Source organism: Chionomys nivalis, chromosome 9 (assembly GCF_950005125.1).
Source record: "Chionomys nivalis chromosome 9, mChiNiv1.1, whole genome shotgun sequence".
Classification (NCBI taxonomy): Eukaryota; Metazoa; Chordata; class Mammalia; order Rodentia; family Cricetidae; genus Chionomys; species Chionomys nivalis.
In genome coordinates, this window is record NC_080094.1 from 11769803 (window position 1) to 11788426 (window position 18624).

Consider the following 18624-nt stretch of genomic DNA (forward strand, 5'->3'; position numbering starts at 1 on the left):
CCAGTCTGCCTTTTCTTACTACATGCTATCTGCGATCACGTTGTTGTTTGTCCATCTCTCCCTTGTTCTCCGTCCCTGTCAGTCAATGTTCATTGTCAACTTGATTGGAGTTGGAATCACCTATGAGTGATGTGGGATTCCCCTCTGTATGTTGTGAATATGTTTTATTGCCATTGGTTAATAAAGAAGATACTTTCAGCCAATGGCTTAACAGAGTAAATTCAGGTGGAAAATCCAAACAGGGATGTAGAGAAAGAATAGGCAGAGTCGAGGAGACGCCATGTAGCTGCCGAAGGAGAAAGCAAGCTGAACACCTGACCCCATCATTACAAAAGCCTGCCACCTTCACTTGAGGTCACTACTGTGCCTTCCCACCATGAACTGCATCCTCTCAGCCTCTGAGCCAAAGTGAACCCTGTCGGAGGCCATGGAAATATATAGCATATGGCAACTGATAATTCAGATTTCAACCCACCAGAGGAGTGACTCTCTGATGGAGGGGAATCCTGTCCAGGAAAGGCCTGCAGGACCGTTGACTCTGGAAACTGATGCTCATTTTTGTTAAAATAGCTTGGTGTCTCCCCAATACCAGCACTGTAGTGTGTAATCTCGTGTGATGTATATATGTAATCTCATGATGACATCTCATCTTATGGGCACAGGTGGTCAGGAAGATGACTTTTCATTAAACTGCATGATTTTGATATATAGTATCTATACTGGGACATGCCTCATAACTAGATCTATTTGCCCGTGAGGACTGTAGTACTTAAAAACCTGTTTTATTCCTTTTGCTCAGACTCACTGCACACAATCAGCTCATTTTTACCTCAGAAAAATTTCAAACTAGACTAAAGGCTTTTTGTAAATTGATCATAAGTTTAAAACTTTGCAGTTACGGGGGCTGGAGAAATGGCTCAGAGGTTAAGAGAACTGGCTGCTCTTCCAGAGGTCCTGAGTTCAGTTCCCAGCAACCACATGGTGGCTCACAACCATCCATTATGAGATCTGGTGCCCTCTCTGGCCTGCAGACAGACATATAGGCAGAACACTGTACACATAATAAATAAACCTTGGGCTGGAGAGATGGTTCAGAGGTTAAAAGTACTGACTGCTCTTCCAGAGGACCTGAGTTCAATTCCCAGCAACCACTTGATGGCTCATAACCACCTGTAATGAGATCTGGTGCTCTCTTCTGGCCTGCAGGTGGACATGCAGGCAGAACACTGTATACAGAATAAATCTTTAAAAATAAATCTTAAAAAAATCTTTACAGGGGGCTGGAGAGATGGCTCAGAGGTTAAGAGCACTGACTGCTCTTCCAGAGGTCCTGAGTTCAATTCCCAGCAACCACATGATGGCTCACAACCATCTGTAATGAGATCTGGTGCCCTCTTCTGGTGTGAGGGAAGCAGAATGTTGTACACATAATAAATAAATAAATTAAAAAAAAATCTTTACAGTTTTGCACAAGGTTAGAGTCACATATGTCCAACCAAGGTTGCTACACAAAGCACCCTAAGGAAAACATGCTAATGTTTTGCTTGCCAAGTCTAGCTGATAAAAGACCTATGGACACTGTGCCACTGGGCTCTGATCACACTCTTACTCCTGAAACCTTGCAAGCTTGGTTGCCATAGTTAATGGCTTGGTTCCTTATCACTTACCCAAAAGGTCAAAAGGAATGTGCTTTTGACCAATGAGAGGTAACTCTTGTAATCTTTTTCTTTTCTTTTCTTTTTTTTTTTCTTTTCTTTTTTTGTTTTTTTAAGACAGGATTTCTCTGTAGCTTTTAGAGCCTGTCCTGGAACTCGCTTTGTAGACCAGGCTGACCTCGAACTCACAGAGATCTGTCTGCCTCTGCCTCTGCCCCCCAAGTGCTTGGATTAAAGGCGTGTGCCACCCATCCAGCTTGGAAACTTTTTCATTGCTTCAAGGTCCACATGGAGAGAGAATTTTTAGGCTAGAGGAGAAGCTAGGAGACACTAGAAGTGGGACAGGAGAATTAGAATAGAGGCGGAACAATAAAGAGACTGATTTGGGAAAACACAGCATGACAGAGCTCATTCATTATGTTATGCCCAAAGTCTGGAACTCCAAGAAACCACCAGGAGACCAAATCTGATGCAAAAGCAAAGAGTCTTTATTGTGAGTTAACTCAAGCCTTCCTGTCCATCTGAGTAGCAACAACAGTAGCAGGAGCAGAATAGGAGAGACCCCAAGAAGTGTGTGTGTGGGGGGGTTGTAGTAGGGAAAGTTTGGGGAATTCCAAGTTTACAGGCTTGGGATTGGCTGCCCCCTATGCGATGGTGCCTGCTGGTTGGCTCCTCCCATTTTAGGGATGACTCCATGATGTCATGGTTCAGGGAGAGGTTTTGCCTGTATACTAGAGGTAACTACTTCCCTGGGCTGAGGTCCAGAAGTAGTCATGGCATGTTTCTAGGCTAGAAGTTACTACTTCCCTGCTCAGGGATTGTACTAGGGCCTGAATCTCTTAGTTGCCTTCTGATATCCTAAGAAAAAAGTGCTTTTTACTTGCCGTAGCGTCTGATCTGAACCCTGAAGAGAATCTTGGGGCTGGACCCCAAAGAGACTCGATAGAACCCTTCTTACCTTAATCTCTTTGTCAGATAGTTAAAGCAATAAGGGAAGTAATTCGTAGATTTTGTCCCTCTCTTCTCCTGAGGTGATTAAGTATGCAAACATGAGATCCAGATAAACAAATACATTTTAATATGGGTTATGGTTTGAATGAGAAATGTCCTGAACCTGGGGAGGTCTCTGGCATTTTGGAAAGTTAGGCTGATTCTGAAGAGAATATCTCAGCATTCACACAAGACAGAATCTGGCACCTTTTTGTTTTGTTTTCTTCCTCTTGCATTAATGGATTTCTCCCTGGTCTCCCTTTCCTGAGTAATGTCCCCACATAGCAAGGAAGCCAGTCCTAAGGTCTGGTGTCTGGGCACATGCCTGACTTTCCAGCAGGCTGTCTGCTCCCTCCCTGGCACACAAAGGCTCTCCTTGTTCTCCTGCCATGCTGGACAGCCTGTCTCCTCGGGCCCTTGGATGCCTGCTCCTGCATCACTGCTCAGCTGCTTTCCCCACACTGAGAAACAGTTTCTTTGTTGTTTGTTTTTTTGAGACAAGGTTGCATTTTTTGTTTTAAAATTCTAAAATAATATTAAAATATTAAAAATATTTTAAGGCAGGCAGCAGTAGGTACACACCTTTAATACCAGCATACAGGAGGTAGAGGAGAGGTGGATCTCTAAGTTCGAGGCCAGCCTGGTCTCCAGAGTGAGTTTCAGGACAACCAGATGTGTGTCTGTAATGGACATGTGCACATGAATGAATGTGCCAGTGGGGTCCAAGGGGGTTGGGGGACACAGGAGGCTGGGAGCTACCCAATGTGGGAGCTGAGAACTCAGGTTCTCGAAGGGCAGCACATGCTCTTTATGGCTGAGACATCTCGACAACAGCAAACATACCCCTCCAGGCCCACCAGAGTTGAGAGCAGGCTCAAAGCAGAAACATCACTGTGACAGGACTTGCAGATTTTCTTCAAAGTCAGAGTGCGTCTGTTCTCATCACCCATCTTTCCTGCTGTCACGGACTCGTCCCATCAGCCATCTCAGCTGTGCTGTATTTGTGTGTGCCATCTGCACTGAGGACATGTTCAAATGTAACTATTTCAGACACTGCAGAAGCCAGAGGTGTCAAGATGTGGTTTCTGTTTGTCTTGGCAGGGCCTCTCCAGGGCTGCCGGAGCTGCCTCTGCACACAGTGTAGAATAGGAAGGGAGGGCGGTTTCTTAAGAAAATGAGCTACTGTGTCAAATGAGAGGACGGGAACACCAGGAGCTGCTGTAGCCTCTAAGCCCCTGCTTCAGCCGAACTTAGCCCAATCCCCACCAACAATAACGATGATCAAAATGATAATTAACATTATGTCAATCCAGGTTGGTTATCTCTTCATTTGATTGTTCCAAATTTAAACCATGCATTGTGTAAACATACAGACTTAACTCTTTCCATTGTAACAGTGTTTCCCATTTTTTAACGTGGGAAAAAAAACCTCTCTTTTAACTAATTCCTCCCTTTAAGACAGTTGTCTCATCAAATCTGATGGTGACGGCAGTGGAGCCGAAGACTGTGCAGCACATCTAACTGGAGCACACAGGCGGTGCACAGCCTGGCTGGGGACAGTGCAATTGCTGGCGTGCAGCCGTGAGCTGAGAGCGTGTAGTGGTCCCAATAACAGCAGAAGCCTGAGCAGGTGTCAAGGCAGCTACCTAGTGTGCCGGCATCAGTCCAAGGAAGGGGTATGGGGGAGCCCACAACCCACAGGGGAGAGGGGGCCGGCTGTCTGAAGAGTGGTGGGAGCCTGCAGCAGGAGCTGCCTAAAGCCAGAGCCAACTAGTATAAAGGAGTAAGTCTGTCTGCAACATTTGAAGCCCACCTGCCTCTGGCGCTTGGGGCCTGTGGAGTTTGCTGCAGAGAGGCTGCAACAAAAAATTCCAAACTTGCTCAGAGGCTTGGGGAAAATTGGGAGAAAAGCTTAGCCGGTGAGACAGTAATTCCAGTGGGAGCCCCTGCGTGTAGTTCTGGTGTGTGCCAGTGGCTGCAAAGCCATAGGCAAGCGGCCTTTTCGTGAATTCATGCCCTAAAGTTGGGCACTAGATATATCCTGAGTTCTAATTGATCTTAATAATAAAAACCCAGAGTCAAACACTAGAGGGTGAAAGCTGAAAGATCAGAGAAGCAGAGCAGTCAGCACTAGAGTTCTTACCTCTACAAAATCCTTAACCAAAAGGGCTGAGCTCCTGTCTCCTCTCACCTTATAGTCCTCTCTCTCTCGGCCCAGCCATATCACTTCCTGTCTATACAGACCTCCAGACCTCTATGGTTAACTAGTGGCTAGCTCTGCCCTCTGACCTTCAGGCAAGCTTTGTTAGAATACAAAGAAGATATCAACACCCAGTTCTGCCTAGACCAGGCCTTGTGCACATTAAGCTCCTGAGAACAGTGAACCGCAGGTGACGGTGACACAGCACGATCGCAGGCCACTTAACAACGACCCCACTGCCGAGCCCAGCCGCATCCACAGCATTCTCACCGGGAGACAGTTACTATAGCAACTCTGCTACCCGACCATGGACCGCTTTCTCCCTCTCAGGCGCACTTCATCTAACTTCTTCAGCACTGGACCGGACTTTTTGGATGAAGTACCATAGCTCTTCAGAAAGGCTTCAAACACAGTCTCGGTGTGGGGGTGGGTGCTGAGGAAGGCCTTCTCCAGGACATAGAGGTTGACGCCTTTATCTTCCGGCAGTCCGGAAACAAAACTCAGCCCGAAGTCGAGGAGCACGATGTTCAGCTGCTCCAGGGGCCGCTTCAGGAGCATGTTGGAGGTGGTGAGGTCCCTGTGAATGAGGTCTTCGTCATGCATTCTAGCCAGAACCTGCCCGATTCTCCTGGCCAAGTCCAGGAGGCACTGGGGGTCTTTTTCGGTCTCCATAGTGGACTGAATATAATCTCGAACAGTCACCGAGTCTTCGATTTCTTCCATATATAAGCAGTTAGAAGCATAGTCCACGAAGAAGACAACCGGGGCAGCTATACCTGCAATGGCGACACAGGTGCTAGTGAGTGCGTTCTGTATGAAGGAGGCGTCACCTGCTCAGGTAGGGCCAGTTTTTAGTCTAAATCTACTTACCCTGGAGCAGGGTTGAGGAATATGGTGGGAATGATAGAACTTACCCAGAAGCTTGCCCAAGCCCTGCCCAAGCCCTGCTCAGGTCCCTCAGGACTATGGCCCAGCCCAGGGTGCGTCTGCAAGTGTCAAAGCTTGCTCCTCTTTCTCAAGTCACCTTAGGACTGGAATTCATTGCTACTCCTTTAAAAAAAAAAAAAAAGGAAACAGAATCCAGAAGGGAAAGCATTCTCCAGTCTGAGGGCCACCTGACTAGCAGGAGGCTAAGCAGCATGTCATCTTACAGACCCATCTTTTTCCCAGGACAGGCAGGTTCAAATCCCAGTTTCCTCCTTTTAGTGGTAAAACCTCAAGGTTCCATTAGCTTCTCTATATCTCGGTCTCTGACATTGTTAATGCAGTAACAATAGCTCCAATTAATTCTAGGAGTCTCTCCTGAATGCTAACCGCGTCCAGGACACTTTCCTAGAAACTGGAGACCTGTCAATAGGGTAGCCACCACCTCTGTCTGATAAAACTTACAAAAGAAGGTGAAACAGAAAATATGGACACTACTTTAAAGTTCCATTGCGTCTGCTAGGACAGGAAAGTGCTGGCCTGTTCACTGCTGAGCTTCCTTCCCAAGGCTCCTGGCACCTATCAACCACTAAGGAGAAAACCGAAGGAGTGTAAAAGAGAAAGGCCCAGATCCCAGCTACAAAGCCAGGACACTTGGTTGTCTGCGGAACTTTGGACATTTTCCCTCTTTGTGCCTAGTTTCTCTGGAGGACAAAGCTTTCTCGCGGGGAACCAAAAGATGTTTTAAAGAAAAAAATAAACACCCAGGAGTAGTGACTCACGCTTTAAATCCCAGCACTTGGGAAGCAGAGGCAGGCAGATCTTTATGGCAGGCAAGGTAGTGAGGTCCAAGAAAGGCACAACAAACAAAAAAGAAACTATTTAATGAAGTCTGACGTTTATTGAATGCCATGGCAACATACAAACGTGATGTACATCCTGAGATGCGACCTCGACTATGATTTCACATTACAGCTGAGGAAACTGAGGCAAGACAACTTACAAAAGGGCCACACGGGAAGCAGCACGGGTAAAATCTGAATCCTGGCTCCAGATACGCGCCTGTCAGGGCACCCGGTACTTTTTGTTTGTTTATTTTTCGAGACGGGGTTTCTCTGTGTAGTTTTAGAGTGTGTCCTGGAACTCGCTCTGTAGACCAGGCTGGCCTCGAACTCACAGAGATCCTCCTGCCTCTGCCTTTAAGAGTGTTAGGATAAAAGGTGTGCTCCACCACCTCCTGGGTCTCGGAGCCATATTCAGTCCCGTCCCGTCCCGTCCGCCCCATCTCCCGGGCCTCGGAGCCCCGTCCACCCCCTTCCCGTCTGCCTCACCAGCGCGAACAACGGAGCAGCGCCCGCGCCTCCTGCACCGTCCTCCGCCGGCCGAGCCGCGCCTCCAGCGCCGGATGCCAGAAGCTCTTGGGGAAGCGATGCTTCACCACCGCCGCGCGGCCCTAAAGCGGCCGCGGAAGATGCGCGCCTCGGCGCCCTGCTACAGCAGCTCCAAGCCGCTAAGGACGAGCCGGCTCTGCCCTCCCTCTCTGAGGACGGCTCGACCTCCACCTCCGGTTTGTCCCCCGCAGCACGGCTTGCGCTCGCTTCGGAAATCGTCGCTTCTGTGCCACACGACACCACCCCCGCTCCTCTTCTGCTCGGCCCGACGCGCGACTTGGCCCTTCCCGAAGCTCTTCTATCTCCGAGACCGCTCGGCAACTTTCGGTCAACAGCGTCTCACTTTCGGCTTTCCAGAAGTCGGTTGGTGATGCTCAGACTTTGGGAGCCGGCTCCAAGTTAGAGACATTTTAGGGTCTCCCTCCTTTCCAGTACCCTACCCTTCTCTCCTTTCTCTCTCCTTACTTTTTTTTTTTTTTTTTTTTTTTTTTTTTTTGAGCAGGGTCTCACTGTGAAACCCAGGTTAACATCGAACTCATGATCTTCCCACTTCAGTCTATGGAATCATTCTCTCTCTCTCTCTTTTTTTTTTTTTTTTTTTTTTTTTTTTTTGGTTTTTCGAGACAGGGTTTCTCTGTAGCTTTGGAGCCTGTCCTGGAACTAGCTCTGTAGACCAGGCTGGTCTCGAACTCCCAGAGATCCGCCTGCCTCTGCCTCCTGAGTGCTGGGATTAAAGGCGTGCGCCACCATCGCCCGGCTGGAATCATTCTCTTTAAACCAGGTGGGAATAAACAGGACCAAGGAAAAACACCCTGACCCTGACTTGGGAACAGGGATTGAAATCCCACTAATCCTAGATGTTCCTGAGTACAAAACCCCACCCCACCAATCCCTGACCATGTAATCCCACCAATCCCTGAGCCCCTGTGCACAAAAATCCACCAACCCCAAGCCACCCTGGAAAACTCTGTAACTCACCCTATCCCACCCCACCCCGCTTCCCAGAAATCCTATAAAGATCTATACCCTGTTCAGTTTGCTAAAGCCTCATCCCGGAGACAGCCACCCTCCTGAATTCTTCCTTCCCAAAAAAATCTCTTGAGTGAGGTTTGTTGTGTGGTATGACATTTTCAACTGAGCTAAACCCATCTGTAACAACTTTCTCTGGAGCCTGAGCCAGGGCAGAGCCAAGTAGACTGGTAACAGTTCCTTAACTGAGCAGAGTTGTTACACGCAGGGGAACCTAAGCAGAGCTGTAACACTGTAGCTGGGGAAACTTTCCCTTAAGCAGAACGGCGCTGTATGTAACACTTCACTGGACCTGGCCAGAGCTGTAGCAACGTCACTGGAAAACCCTCCCCCGCCCTTCCCGGGCAGAGCTGTTAACATTGGGGAAACCTTTCCCTGGAGCAGAGCTGTAAGCTGCTATGTTTACAATGACTTTGTGGCATTCCTTACCTCCCAACTGCCAGGATACATCACTGTCCAAGCTGCAAAGCTCACAGGGTGGAAGGGGCTAGGCAGAGCTCTCTGCCCAGATGACACCAGTGTCTGGCATCAGTGTGACAGCAGCCAGCACCATCCCTCTGTGTTCGGTTTCCTCATCTTCAAAATGAGGATGATGCCGGGTTCTGCTGGGGCCAGGGTTTATCACATTAAAAGAAGAGGGTGATTATGCAATGCCAGTGGACAGAGGCCCTCTTCACATGGCCTCTGACCTCCCTGCCTCTGCCCTATGCTCCTTGGGGTCCTGTTGAATATACAGAAGAGAAGCCCTTTGGACCAGGGTTGCTATGGCACCAGCATCCTGGCTCTGTGGTCCCTGGGTTTCGTTCATACTCATGACAGGACCCTTTTCACACATCAGACCTTTTGTGTGGGCTGAATGTTTTCCAGTAAAGCTCACCCAGAACCGGTTCCCTTTATATCCCCCAGTGCTCAAGTTTGTAGCTTCGTTATCATAACTGTTTGTGTCCACGCAGCCATTGCTATAGTGACCAAAACCATCTGAACCCTTTGCCTTAGAAATCTACAGTAAAGATGCTGACCAGAGCCAGGCTTGCTAAGTCAGGCTGGGCTTAGCTCTTTAAACCTAAGTCAAATGTTCAGTGACTCATCACTGTGCTGAGGATAAAGTGGCGCATGCCTTTAATCCCAGCACTCGGGAGGCAGAGGCAGGCGGATCTCTGTGAGTTCGAGGCCAGCCTGGTCTACAAGAGCTAGTTTCAGGACAGGAACCAAAAACCAAAAAGCTACGGAAAAACCCTGTCTTGAAAATTAAAAAAAAAAAAAAAGTTTCTACACCTTAATTCAGCCCATGAGGCCCTGCAGGAGGCTCCTGCATCTCTTAGAGACCCTTCCCTCACCAGACTGCTGCCCCCTATTCTCTGCCGAGAGGGCAGGATGTCTCAGCACTGAACTCAGTGCACCGAGAGCTGAGCCGAAGTGCCTGGTATTGCTGGTACAGTGATGTACAGAGCGGGGCATCTTGTATTATTTACCACCGCAGCAACAACCAAATGGCACGCTTACACGCCAGGGGAAATTATGCTAAACACAGCCACATGGGGGCTCATGTAAGGCTGTTCGAACTTCTATCCAGATGCTGCTCAAATCCTCCCTCTTCTCTGCCAGCTCTCTCCCCAATGGGAGTCACCTGAGGAACCGGCATCTGCTATCTGCACCCCTCAGTAGAGGGTGACCCTCCTTCCTCAGTTTTCAATGGTGGCCATCGAAGTCCCTGAACACTTCTCACAGTTATGGAGGTCAACAGTGTGGGTTGAACCTCCCTGGGGGAGAGGCTAGTGTTGTAAGGTAGGCCGCTTGGTCGTTCTGGCCGCTCTGCAGTTCAGACCAATAATAACTACACAGAAACTATTATTTGCAGTACTGTTTGGCCAATAGCTTAAGTGTATTTTCGGCTCTTACATCATATATTTACCTGTCTCCACTAATTTGTGTATCACCACAATGCTGTGGCTTACCGGGTAAAGTTCCAGCGTTTTCTCTAGCGGGGCTACATGACTTCTCTCTCACTCCATCCTTCTTTCTCCCAGCATTCAGTTTAGTTTTCCCCACCTATCTCTGTTCTACCCTATCACAAGCTCAAAACAGCTTCTTTATTAACCAGTGATATTCACAGCATACAGAGGGGAATCCCACATCAGGCCAAGGTGCTAACAGTGCTATCTCTTTGTGGATGCTCTGAGGACCATGTTTCCTCACCTTTTTCCTTTTTTTTTTTTTTTTTTTTTTGGTTTCTAGTGCCTGGTAGCCTTCCTAGCATACAGGAGGAAGTTGATAGATTCAAAGAACAGGTGGATAAGAAAACAAGGAAACATTCTGGTGTGCTGATAAGCAGGACCTGATGGCCTTGAACTCAGAGATTAGCTTGTCGCTACCTCCCTAGTGCTGAAATTAAAGGTCTGCAGCACCACACCTGGACCAGAGAAATTCTTTCTTTTTTGGGGGGCATTTTTTGAGACAGGGTTTCTCTGTAGCTTTGGTGCCGGTCCCAGAACTAGCTCTTGTAGACCAGGCTGGCCTCGAACTCCCAGAGATCCGCCTGCCTCTGCCTCCCGAGTGCTGGGATTAAAGGCGTGCACCACCACTGCCCGGCAAGAAATTCTTTCTTATTAGGAAAGTAAACTATGGGAATGTGAGTCTGGGCTACCCCAGAAACCTGTCTGACAACAGGCAGGGAGGATTACTGTGTCTATCCTTGGGACTGGATACAGCTGTGCCTGAAGCAGGTTTCAAACACAGATGAACCAAGGTATTTCTACTTTTCTTCCATCACTTTACATCTCTCTTACCTGCAATTTAGAGCATGTCATCTCCAGGACATCAGACAGGTGGCCCAGAGCCTTTGACAGACGAAAGAGAGAGACCCCAACCTCACACAAGTGAGGGAAGTTGCCTGTGGGCCATGCCGGAGGCGCCCCAAGTTGCAGTGAAAGTTCCAGGTGTCAGCCCAGCAGAAGGGAATCCTCTGATGGGCCAATCTCGTTTAGGCAAGTCCACAGAACTACAGACCCCCAAAGAATGTCTTTCGCTTCTGCTGTGCCTTTACATGTTTGCTGTGGCTCTCTTTTTCTGGTGTCTAGCATGGTGTGAGCGCATGTGGGGAGAGCTTCACTGCCTGTGGTGTGTTTATCTCTTGGAAACATCCTGTTCTACTGGGTATTTTTACCTGTGGATTGTCAGGAAGATGACCCCTCCCTAAGCTGTACTGTCTAATTTGATAATAATAATGATAACCTGTGCAGAGTTGTGAGGAATAAAATTAAATACAGGATATGTTTCACAGTCAGGGTCTGTGAGTCTCATGTAAGAAGCCGCATGGATTGTCGTTCAAGTTAATGACTAACAATTGAGTCCCCATAGCCCAGCTAGTTTAAATTCTTTTTACCTTAATGTTGGAAGATGTGTTCCCAGGTCTCAGCTGCAACAAAGCTGTGAAAACAGAAAAGTTAGACTAAGATGTTTTTGCTAAATAACTTTGAGGTGAAAAACCCAAGAAGACAATCTCAAGTTTCAGAAAGGCACACAGTTGAATGCGGGACTCTTTAAGGTCAGGGAACAAGAACAAAGCAGCCCAATTATTACTGGCTGACGTGCTCTCCTTGCTAGGTTTGGTTGGTGACCAGAGGTGATGATTAATTTCTTATACCCATTTCTGTCTGTGGGGGTCAGCCATGATAAGCTAAGTATGGACAGGTCACCTAAAGGAAGTTCTTTATTTCCAACCATTATCACCTGCCAGAGTAAAACTCTGGCCCTCGATACATTTAATAAGAGGCCCGAGTCTCAGTAGTTTACCCTGAAGCAATACCTGGTAGCAGGAAAGAACCACAAGCTGAGATAACCCGACCCCCACCCAAGAGCAGACCATTAAAAAAAATGCCACCTGCTGTCGATAGGATCACCTGCCAACGCACCTCACCAGGACACCCCTAGACAAATGTCAGCCAATCAGGGGTCCTAAACCTCAGAGACCCCTCACCCCCACCCTTACTACTATAAAAAGCCAATTCTACTTGAGCTTGGGGAATCTCTGGTTATTCCAATAAGTTGGAAACGCAGAGAGACCAAGTTTGCAAGCTTGATTAAAATAAACACTCTTAGCCCGGCGGTGGTGGCGCATGCCTTTAATCCCAGCACTCGGGAGGCAGAGGCAGGCGGATCTCTGTGAGTTCGAGACCAGCCTGGTCTACAAGAGCTAGTTCCAGGACAGGCTCCAAAGCTACAGAGAAACCCTGTCTCGAAAAACCAAAAATAAATAAATAAATAAATAAATAAAAATAAAATAAACACTCTTTGCTTTTACGTATGGAACTTGGTTTCCTTGCTGGCTTTTGCGGGGACTTTGCAGATTTGTGCATAACACTGTCCTCAATATCCTGATGTAAAAAACTATTAATGAATGGATATACACCCTAAAGATTTAAAGCAGAGCTGACTGATTATTTTCCATATATAAAAGTTTGGGTTTGTGATTTCTTTAAGACTCCTTATAAGATTACCTTTCAGGATAAGTAATAAAGTAATTGGCCCTTTCTTTGTAACTGCAAAATGCAGCCTGCCAGTAAAAGACTAGACAAGAACACCTTGCTTGCCACATGGTTATTCTGTAACAAGTTGCTTGGGTATGAATGTATGTGAGTTCTTGAGATAATTTGTTTTTCACCTACAATACATAAAATGTTTAAGCATGTGAGAGAGATAAAAGCATGTTTTTATCTATAATCATTCACTTGAAAAATGGAATGCAACTGTTTTGACTCTGTACTGCCTGGAAGATTCTGTTGGTGTATAAAAGCTGTAAAGCAACATGAGATGAGAGAGAGAATAGAGAGAGGATAAAGAAGAATAAGAATAAAGAAGGAGGGGCTGGAGAGATGGCTCAGAGGTTAAGAGCATTGCCTGCTCTTCCAAAGGTCCTGAGTTCAATTCCCAGCAACCACATGGTGGCTCACAACCATCTGTAATGGGGTCTGGTGCCCTCTTCTGGCCTGCAGGCATACACACAGACAGAATATTGTATACATAATAAATAAATAAATAAATAAATAAATATTAAAAAAAAAAGAATAAAGAAGGAAAATATCAAGAGAGTGAGTGTTTTTTTTTTTTCCTAACCCCCCTCAGATAGAAAAATTTAGCCTCGCTGACTTCGTGGATTCCTATCAAAGCCCTGTGCTGCTGGAGGCTGGTCCCCCAGACAGCAGTAGGAAGTGTTACAGAGTTTGTGAGCCCTGGGAAAAGACTATAGACTCAGCCCAATTATAATTAAAATTTCATTGATTAGCTGCTAACAGGACCAACAATCTCTGAGCCAAAGTTGAGATCGCTGTGAAGGAAGAGTGTGGCAGTTTGAAAGAAAATGGCCCCAAAGGGAGTGGCACTGGTAAAAGGTGTGGCCTTGTTGGAGTGGGTGTGGTCTTGTTGGAGTAGGTGTGGTCTTGTTGGAGTGGGTGTGGTCTTTTTAGAGAAGTGTGTCACTGTGGTGGGGAGCTTTGAGGTCTCTTTTCTCAAGCTTCACTCTCTGACAGTCAACTTCCTGTTGCCTGAGTCAAGATGTCGGACTCTGTTCTGGTACCACATCTGCTAGCACGCTCGCTGCCATGCTCCCCACATGATGTAATGGACTAAGCCTCTGAAACTGTAAGCAAGCCACCCCAATTAAATGTTTTCTTTAAAAGAATTGCCATGGTCATAGTGTCTCTTCACAGCAATAAAAACCATAACTAAGACTACCTAAGAGGTATGGGAAGGACTCTTAAATGGGAAAATCACGTGAAGACCTTTGTTATCTATGCAAGCAAGCAAAAACTGTTCTGTTCTGCCAAGTGAAGATGTTAAGGCAATTCAAAACAATCTTTGGGTATTTGTGCAAGCAGTTCACAGAAGTGAAAAAAAGCAGTTAGTCATATCACAAGTCATGGCTGTTGTTTTGGGTGGCCTCACTGAGTCAAAGTTACTGAAACTTTTCTTCCAGATGCCAGAGTCAGAGACAAATGGCTGGTGGATACCATTTATGGCTGGCATAAAACAGCTTCTTTAGCCATAAATTCCCCACTGGCCCTAGATCATATGAATCAAATTATTGATTCACATTTATGTAGGGGTAAAGGTTGATATTCTAATTAAGTCATGAAATCAGATCTCAGCTCCCATCTTGAGGAACCCTTTTTTGTAACTTTCTGATTTTAACAGGTGTTTGTAATACTGAAGGTACCTGGAAGCCAGCATGAGCTTTGGTATGCTCATGCTATGGTACCATAGACATCCCTTTGTTTTCTTTTGGCAGTGATAGGGAAAAGGTTTCTTTGGTAGAAGGAAACTGCTTTCCTTTGAAACTAACCTTCCAGCCTTTTGTTTATGATAAGGGATGATGTATAGTCTCTTCTGCAACAGCTTCTCTGATGACCTAGGACAGTGTTGTCAGGCCCAGGAAGCTGGAATACTGGTCAAAGACCTGGAGTGAACAGGGTGCATCTAGTTTGCTGTCCAGGTTTTGTTGGGCCATATGAGGCTAGTGAAGTATAGGTAGTTTTGGAGCAGTCTGGAATGCTGGTCCAAAACTGGGGCTCAAGCTGGTAGGAAATTTTGTGAGAAGCATCTGTCTTACATTGGCCTCGACTCCAGGACTTGCTAGTTTTGAAAGACCTGAGGCTGGTGTGTTTGCACTCTTTAGTTGATGGAAACCTGCTGGGATAAATATATAAACAAGGAACAGAAGTTAAAGTTTAGGAACTTAAAGGAAAACCTTATATTCGGAAGTTTTAGGCCTATTATCCTGGTGGTCAGGGGAGAGGAGGAGTCCCAAGATAAGGGGAGAGAGAGAGAAACCCCATCCTCAGGGGTAGACAGGGGGAAAATTTAAGCTGTGCTAATCTGGAGTCCGCTTGACCTATGAGAGGGATCCAAGTCTTATGACTCCCTCGATTCCTTGAGCTTACATGAATTTTACATGATTTTTTTTTTTTTTACAAGAAGAGATAAAAGTCTTACCACTGTTTGTAATCTGTGCTAAAAAATCTACCTTGTAGAAAAGGCAGGTTACAGGTGTCTGTAAGACAGCTGGAGTAGGCCCACACATCTGAGTCACAGCAAAAGCTTTAGATTTGGGTTAAAAAGCATGAAAATTTTTTCCTCTGTCCAGAGAGCCAGATATGTGTAGATTGGACAGAGATGTTTTAGTCTGAGGAGAAGCACCTTTAAGTCTATACTTCGAAGACATCCAAAGGAAATTTAAAATCTTGAGCTGGTGACTAACTAGTAAGTAATAAGAGGTCTACCAGCTTGTCATAACTCCATTGATCAAAATTAAAAACCCTTAACTTTTGAATCTTATTATAACACCCACATGGCAGCTCACAACTGTAATCCCAAGATCTGACACCCTCACACAGACATACATGCACGCAAAACACCAATGCACATAAAACAAAAATAAATAAATAATTCAAAAAAGTACATATATAAAAACAGAACTAGTTTGGAACAAACCTAAGGTAAGACAGAGCTTTCATAATTAATAATAAGTCTCCATGTTGCTATTTGGGAGCTGGGCAGTACAGAGAAATACTTGCTACATATGGCATCCAGCATGGGGGCTGAAATATCCAAACATAGGACCTGAGAAAGCCTAGAAAAGTTCTGGACAAGGAGCTGGATGTAGCTTCCTAGTCCTTCTGTCTCTCAGGTAGGCTGGCATTCGGTGGCTTTCAGTGATGTGCCTATTGGCTGCTGCCTGCAGGCTGGAGCCAGCCACCAGTGTCATGTGCTGAACTGAGCCACACAGCAGCTGACTTGGCAGCTCAAGATTTGTCTCATGAGGCTTAGTAAAGCCAGGTCCAGACACAGAAAGCCTCTAAAAAGGTACAGTTTAAAAATGTGCTCAGGTGCTGAAGAAAGAAAAGAAAATGGGTATAGACAGCCATAGGAAAAATAGTTTAAAAAGAATGAAGTCTTTAAAGAGGGGGTAAAATTGTTATGAGTCAGGCATTTACACTGGCCTGCTCCTAGGGACCTGATAGGACACAGCAGCAGCAGCTACCACCAAGATGTGGCACTGTAGCTACTGTAGCCACTAAGTAGAACACTCTCCCTATGCGCATGCGCTATATCCCATTATAAAAGGCAAGCCTTTCTCGACCCCCTTCTTTCCTTCTGTGTTGGCTCAGAGGCCATCTCTTCACCTCCCCCCAATAAACTTCCCTTGTGACTTTGTAATACCCCTTGGTTCCAACTCGCCAAGGTTGCCTTCTGCCACTATACTATTACAAAAATAATATTTTTTTGAAAGTCACATAAAGATGAAAAATACATTAACACAATGGAGTACTACACAGCAGAAAAAAATAATGATATCTTGAAATTTGCAGGCAAATGGATGGAGCTAGAAAGCATCATATTGCTGGGCGGTGGTGGCGCACGCCTTTAATCCCAGCACTCGGGAGGTAGAGGCAGGTGGATCTCTGTGAGTTTGAGACCAGCCTGGTCTACAAGAGCTAGTTCCAGGACAGGCTCCAAAGCTACAGAGAAACCCTGTCTTGAAAAACCAAAAAAAGAAAAGAAAACATCATATTGAGTGAGGTAACCCAGACCCAGAAAGACAAATATAATATGTACTCACTCATAAGTGGCTTTTAGACATAAAGCAAAGAAAAACCAGCCTACAATTCACAATCTCAGAGAACCTAGACAACAATGAAGACCCTAAGAGAGACATACATGGATCTAATCTACATGGGAAGTAGAAAAAGACAAAATCTCCTGAGTAAATTGGGAACATGGGGATCATGGGAGAGGATAGATGGGAATAGGGGAAGAAAGGAAGGGAGCAGAGAAAAATATATAGCCCAATAAAAACAACAAAAAAGGAAAAAATGTAGAGAAACCCTCAGGGCCAACCTTCTGAAGGAGGAAGAACGTCATGCATGTAGGAAAGGCAAGAAGGAAGAACCCAGAACCACCCCCCTTTCATCAGAGCAGGCTAAACTGCTTTAGTGACTCACTGACATGTGACAGAAAGAGGCACAAACTGTAGAGGCATTGCAACAACTTCCCTCAAGGCCTGGGTACCAGGCAGCCTGCAGCGTGGGAGCTGATCAGTCTGTGTTGTTTCAGTATCTGGGTGGGAGGGGTGCTTTGTTGCATGGTGGTTGTGTTGTGTGCTGTAAATAACAAGATAACATGCCTGACACTGAGTAGATAAAAAGCAGAAATCACTTGAAAAGAAAGAAAAAGATGAGAAATACACAGGACAGCTGGATCCTGGTATGGTGCTTTGTTAACTTTGAATTTTAAAATGCTAACGAATAGAGGATGACAGCCATGGAGAGACATTGGACTGTGGAAGGGACTGCTGAATTAAAGCAGTCTATATACTTTAGGGATATCTTGGCTTCAAAACGGAAGTCAGATGGTATGTTGCATTGGGGGAGAGGTTTTGCTTTTGTTTCCACGGGAAATGAAAAGTGATGGATTCTTTTAAAGTTAATTGAGACCAGATTTGACCAGGGGAGACCTCTTAAGAATCTTGGTTGCAGAGATGAGGGAAAAAGCCAAGAAAGACCACAAGACAGGTAACATATAAGTTGATTCCTCAACATGGGAACAGCTCTGATATTGGATGAGACATGAGAAATCTTGTTGGCTACAGAGTACTCATGAGTTATTATTACATACTGTTCTTCCATATGGCACAAATAGAGCTTTATTTATTATTTATTACAGTTTGCTCATACAGTCCAAACAAGCTTATAAAGTTAACAGATGCCTTTTATCTGCTCAGACATAAAACAAAAAAATCATCTTTAACTGACTTGTGCACACTGTGCATTGCATACTTGTGTTAATGCAGATAAATTTGTTGCCTTTAAAAGTTCGTGTGTTTTCAGAACAAAAGGACCAGACACCAACAAAGACAAGTAACCCAGGTGATCCAGCCTCTCAAAATGCCTCTGCTGCAGTTTCTTCAAAATTCTGCTTCCAGAACAGCTTCAAAGCTGCTAGCTGAGATGGTCCAGTTTCACAGACTTCAGATAAGCCTTGTACTCAGATAAGCATTACACAGAGACTGGACAACACATAATACAGCTAGTTCTCCAAGGACCTAATTTTCTCAGGGTCCTCTAAAGATGTTATTGCCCCAGACAACAGGAAGCAGTCTAGAGAACATGATACCCACATTCCCAAGAGGTGGGGTGGGTAATTTTCGGTCATTCAGTGGGTTATGGATGTTTGTCATTGTTTAGGGGGGGCTGATTACAAGTTATTATTAGTCATGACTAGGAAAAAAGTTTAATGAAGGAGATTAGATTCAGGAATCTCTTTCTGAAGGAAAAAAGGGGGACACAGTATAGAAATGGTGGGATAAAAAGGTGGATTGTTGAGTCTACTTTTGAACAACCACTAGTCTCAAATACTTTTATTGGTATGGGTTTTTGTATAT

The 18624-nt window shown here is 45.7% G+C and overlaps 1 protein-coding gene across 1 annotated transcript; it reads right to left on the bottom strand.

The window, feature by feature from the left end:
- Nucleotides 1-2194: 2194 nt before the first annotated feature.
- Nucleotides 2195-5679, bottom strand: LOC130880926 (EKC/KEOPS complex subunit Tp53rkb-like; the record flags this gene model as incomplete). The annotated part of the gene is made up of 1 exon (XM_057780105.1): nucleotides 2195-5679. A coding segment is annotated over one exon (537 nt), but the record flags the coding sequence as incomplete, so codon positions are not given.
- Nucleotides 5680-18624: the final 12945 nt, after the last annotated feature.